Source organism: Leucoraja erinacea, chromosome 2 (genome assembly GCF_028641065.1).
Source record: "Leucoraja erinacea ecotype New England chromosome 2, Leri_hhj_1, whole genome shotgun sequence".
Lineage (NCBI taxonomy): Eukaryota > Metazoa > Chordata > Chondrichthyes > Rajiformes > Rajidae > Leucoraja > Leucoraja erinaceus.
The window spans coordinates 5,068,747-5,073,433 of NC_073378.1; the positions used below are offsets into that span (position 1 = coordinate 5,068,747).

Genomic DNA, 4,687 nt, shown 5'->3' on the forward strand with positions numbered 1-4,687 from the left:
TACTAAGGTGTAGTGCTTTGAATCCCACATAAAAAGTAATTCTTTCCTCGTCCCACTCATTCTGCTACCCGTGTTTACTTGTGGCTTTAGAGCTGCCTGTTCTTTTCACAGCCAAATTTAATGTAACTGCCATTTCAGGCTGATAATTGGCAGACCTTTTAACAGAAATTGAAATGGATTCATAATGCTCTTCTTGGGCACGTGGCACATGCAGGACATAATATTGTTCCTACAAAAGGAAATCAGCAACAAAGTGAAAATAGATATTAAAAACTGCATAATGACAGATGACGGGGGGTAGAGTGCTGACATGGATAGAAAATTGGTTGGCAGACAGAAAACAAAGAGTAGGGATTAACGGGTCCCTTTCAGAATGGCAGGCAGTGACTAATGGGGTACCGCAAGGCTCAGTGCTGGGACCGCAGCTATTTACAATATACACCAATGATTTAGATGAAGGGATTCAAAGTAACATTAGCAAATTTGCAGATGACACAAAGTTGGGTGGCAGTGTGAACTGTGAGGAGGATGCTATGATAATGCAGGGTGACTTGGACAGGTTGGGTGAGTGGGCAGATGTGGATTAATGTGGATATATGTTAGGTTATTCACTTTGGTAGTAAAAACAGGAAGGTATATTATTATCTAAATGGTGTCAAGTTGGGAAAAGGGGAAGTACAATGGGATCTGGGGGTCCCTGTTCATCAGTCAATTAAAGTAAACATGCAGGTACAGCAGGCAGTGAAGAAAGTGAATGGCATGTTGGCCTTCATACAAGGGGAGTTGAGTATAGGAGCAAAGAGGTCCTTCTGCAGTTGTATAGGGCCCTAGTGAGACCACATCTGGAGTTTTGTGTGCAGTTTTGGTTCTCTAATTTGAGGAAGGACATTATTGCTATTGAGGGAGTGCAGCGTAGGTTTACAAGGTTAATTCCCGGGATGGCGGGACTGCCATATGCTGAGAGAATGGAGCTGCTGGGCTTGTACACTCTGGAGTTTAGACGGATGAGAGGGGATCTTATTGAAACATATAAGATTATTAAGGGTTTGGACACGCTAGAGGCAGGAAACATGTTCCCGATGTTGGGGGAGTCCAGAACCAGGGGCCACAGTTTAAGTATAAGGGGTAAGCCATTTAGAACAGAGATGAGGAAACACTTTTTCACACAGAGAGTTGTGAGTCTGAGGAATTCTCTGCCTCAGAGGGCAGAGGAGGCCGGTTCTCTGGATACTTTCAAAAGAGAGCTAGATAGGGCTGTTAAGGATAGCAGAGCCAGGGGACATGGGAGAAGGCAGGAGCGGGGTTCTGATTGGGGATGATCAACCATGATCATATTGAATGGCTCGAAGGGCCGAATGGCCTACTCTTGTACCTATTGTCCATAACCTCTTGTTAATAATACAAAATCTTTGTTTTCAGGAAGTGATTTACAATTGAGTGAATCTGGGAGTGACAGTGATGATTAAAGTCCGAGGAAAATGGGCCATCTACCTCCACAATCATCCAAAAGGAAAAGTGTGCTGTTACATTGGTTAGATTAGAGATTTTGTGTGAAACAAAACATTTCTTGTGTGTGTCCTTACTGAAGATTTAGTATCAAATATGGGGTGATTAATGCTGTACGATTTAGAAATATATTTAATTACTTTTTAAAAGTTAAATTAGAAACATTAATTTCACTTGTATATTTTGTCAGGTATTCTAATTCATTTTCTTAAGGCTTGATGATCTTTTAAGTAAACATGCATTTTCAAAACTACCAAACAGGAATGACGTTGATGCTGAATCATGCATATGGGCAATGTTTATCTTGCATTTTAAAGTGTAATTATACAATACGTTTGTATAAACAGAACATATGTCACACAGTGTAGAAATCCTTTGGCAGGGCCAATGCCCACAAATACCAATATTATGTGAGGTAATAGGTATTGAGCTGTGTGGTTTATTGGGATTAATTGTGGGAAACAGTTGTGGTTACAAACCTGAATTTAAGAACCACAGATGTGCAACTCTAGAAATTAACAGCAACAATGTTTCTGAAATCTTAGAGTATTTTGGGTGAGACAAGTTACGAGACTAGGCTTAATTTCCTAAAACAAGACATTTCAATGTAAAAAAAAACGATATACTTGTAGTACTTCTTGAGTGGTATAAGAACACCATTATTTATGGAGGAACTTGTTTGAAACTGGATATTCTGACTGTTCTCCTTTCGTTTTAGAATTTCTACACAAAACCGACATTTGTTACTATTTAATGTTTCAGTTGAAAAACATTTTATTTTGATTTTTTTTTAATTCTTTAATTTAATTCATGATGCTCTTCAATCTTGTATCTATGAAATAGAAAAAAAACATTGCTGCTCCGTGGCTATTCTGTCATCATCTGATTCACAAATTTTATATATCACTACTGGCCTGAGTGGGTTGATGATCTTCTCCCAGACCTCAATTATTATCTCAACAGTTGGTGTATCTTTCTGTTTTTGTAAGATTGGTCAGTCTACTTTCAAGCAACACAGGTTAAAGACCTCATCATCTGTGGCTAATGATTTGTATATGCACGTGCCTGTGAAAGATCATTCAAAAAATTCCAATTGAAGCAGAAATTTGGTATCAATTCACCATAGTATTGATCTTCATTGGTTTTCCAACTCTGACAATTAAATCCTATGAATGAAAAAAAGATTTCTACTTCAAAATGAAGCATCCAACAAGATTTTAGTAAATTCAGATAATATTTAACGTATTCCAACAAAATTGACGTGTAAGAATGTAAAGAGATACTGAATGCTTCAGTTTGCCAAGCCATGAGGCTATGAATTAAATATGAAAGAAATGACAGTAGATGCATTGAGAATTTGTTATATTCTGCTAAATAATGAATTGAAAAATAGTGATTGATTAGAAATGCATAATTTCTCCATGACATTATATAGGTTGGAAGAAGATGTCTTAGCTTATCTTCAATCACCTTTTTTCCTCTCTCCACATGTAATTATTCCTTAAACCAAGCTCTGGTGGTCATTTTATGGCTGCTTTTGTTGTATCCTATTCCACTAAAGTTCTCTTACTCCTTTTTTCCACATTTACAATTTTCTTTTCCACGGAAAATTGATTGGGGGATATCTGAAAATTGAAAATCTGAGAGTATGGATGCCTCACTACACAAGGATGGAGTTACTCTTCCAATAATTAGAGGACCATAGAGGAGATTAGCTGATGAATCTGATTAGCTTGTATATTTTGTAGTACTTCTGATTAATGTAACCTTGCACCACTAATGCCATAGCCTATTAGAATTAAACATTTAACCAGTTACACCTGATTATTTTTTTTTATAACTGGCACACTGTAGGGATATTCTAATTCAACCCTCACATCCATACTAATTTTCTGCTTTTTTCATAAGTGATTTTAATACAGCAGCTCGATCCAGCATGTGGAGTAATGTATTCTCACAAGATGAACATTCTTAATCCAAATTCGCAGGGGTAAAAAGGGTTCCAAATCGAAATGTCATTGAGCCATGTTCTCCAGAGAAGCTGCCTAACTTGCTGAGTTACTCCAGTACTTTGTGTCTATTCTTAATCCAGAGCTATCTTGTTATATTGAGTTTGCTTTGTTTATCAGATTGAGAGTTAATTGAAAATATTACAATTGTATTTTGTAGGTTTGTAATTTTAATTAATTTATAACACTGCAATACTAATATAGGGTTACTCAATCCTATAATGAACAGAACCTGTTTGGTGAGGTAAAGTCTGTTGTTCACAAAGTTTTTGTTTATTCATAGCAAATTCATGGTTTAAATACAGATTTGAGGAACAATATTAAACTTCATTGTTTTATGAAATTACATTGCCCAGACTGAAGCAAGGTCAAGTGATCTATTCCTTGGCCTCAATTTGAATGTATATACAAATGCAAAATATACACAATTGTCTATGTCTGGTGTGTTATTTTACACTGCTTCTCGGCGTGGCCTCTGCTTTTTCCCCTTCAACCTAAATGGTGAAGGATTACAGCACAGTAATTACATAATTTATCCAGACCATCTGATATGGTCGCTCACAGCATTTTGTTGACAATTGAATGTATCACCGAGTAAATTGTAACAGATTCAACGTAGTGTCAAATAGGCTACATTGGATAATGATGACATATCTTCCCTAGGGATATTTGTCTAAAAAAACAATATGCTAGTATTGATATTAACCAATCAGTTATTCAAATTCATAAATCCGCAGTAGGAATTTAGCTAAATTTACTGTACGCCAGTACTATGACTATTTCGATGCAATTCCTGGTCTCCATAAGTAATTTTGTTACGTTACACTGACTGCACTTGGAAAGTAGTTCATTGCCTGCGGATTGTTTTATGATTATGCGAGGTCATAACTGCAATTCATTGTGTTATAACACTATTTGATCAATGTTACATCTGGTGCTTATAGACCGCCGGCAAGATCTAAATCCGAGCATCAATGTAACAGGGTATCTCGGTGTCCTTGAAGGATGCGCCGTACTCATCCTTGCAGCGTTTACACCAGCACGGCGCAGCACGCGCCGCTGACACCCGCCCTCTTGTGCCTCGTGCTCCGGGTTGGTGGGTGGGTGTGAGGAGAGGAGGGGGCAGTCAGTCTGTCTGAGCGGCGGAAGTGCGCCACAAAGCGAGCGACAAG

The 4,687-nt window shown here is 37.8% G+C and overlaps 1 protein-coding gene across 1 annotated transcript in view; it reads left to right on the forward strand.

Annotated features, from left to right (window-relative positions):
* eaf1 (ELL associated factor 1) overlaps positions 1 to 3,950 on the forward strand; it is a 31,019-nt gene extending 27,069 nt beyond the window's left edge. The window contains exon 6 of the mRNA XM_055651075.1: positions 1,420 to 3,950. Coding sequence (XP_055507050.1) covers positions 1,420 to 1,466 — 47 coding nt within the window. The 3' untranslated portion in view covers positions 1,467 to 3,950. The remainder of the gene's footprint in view (positions 1 to 1,419) is intronic.
* Positions 3,951 to 4,687: the final 737 nt, after the last annotated feature.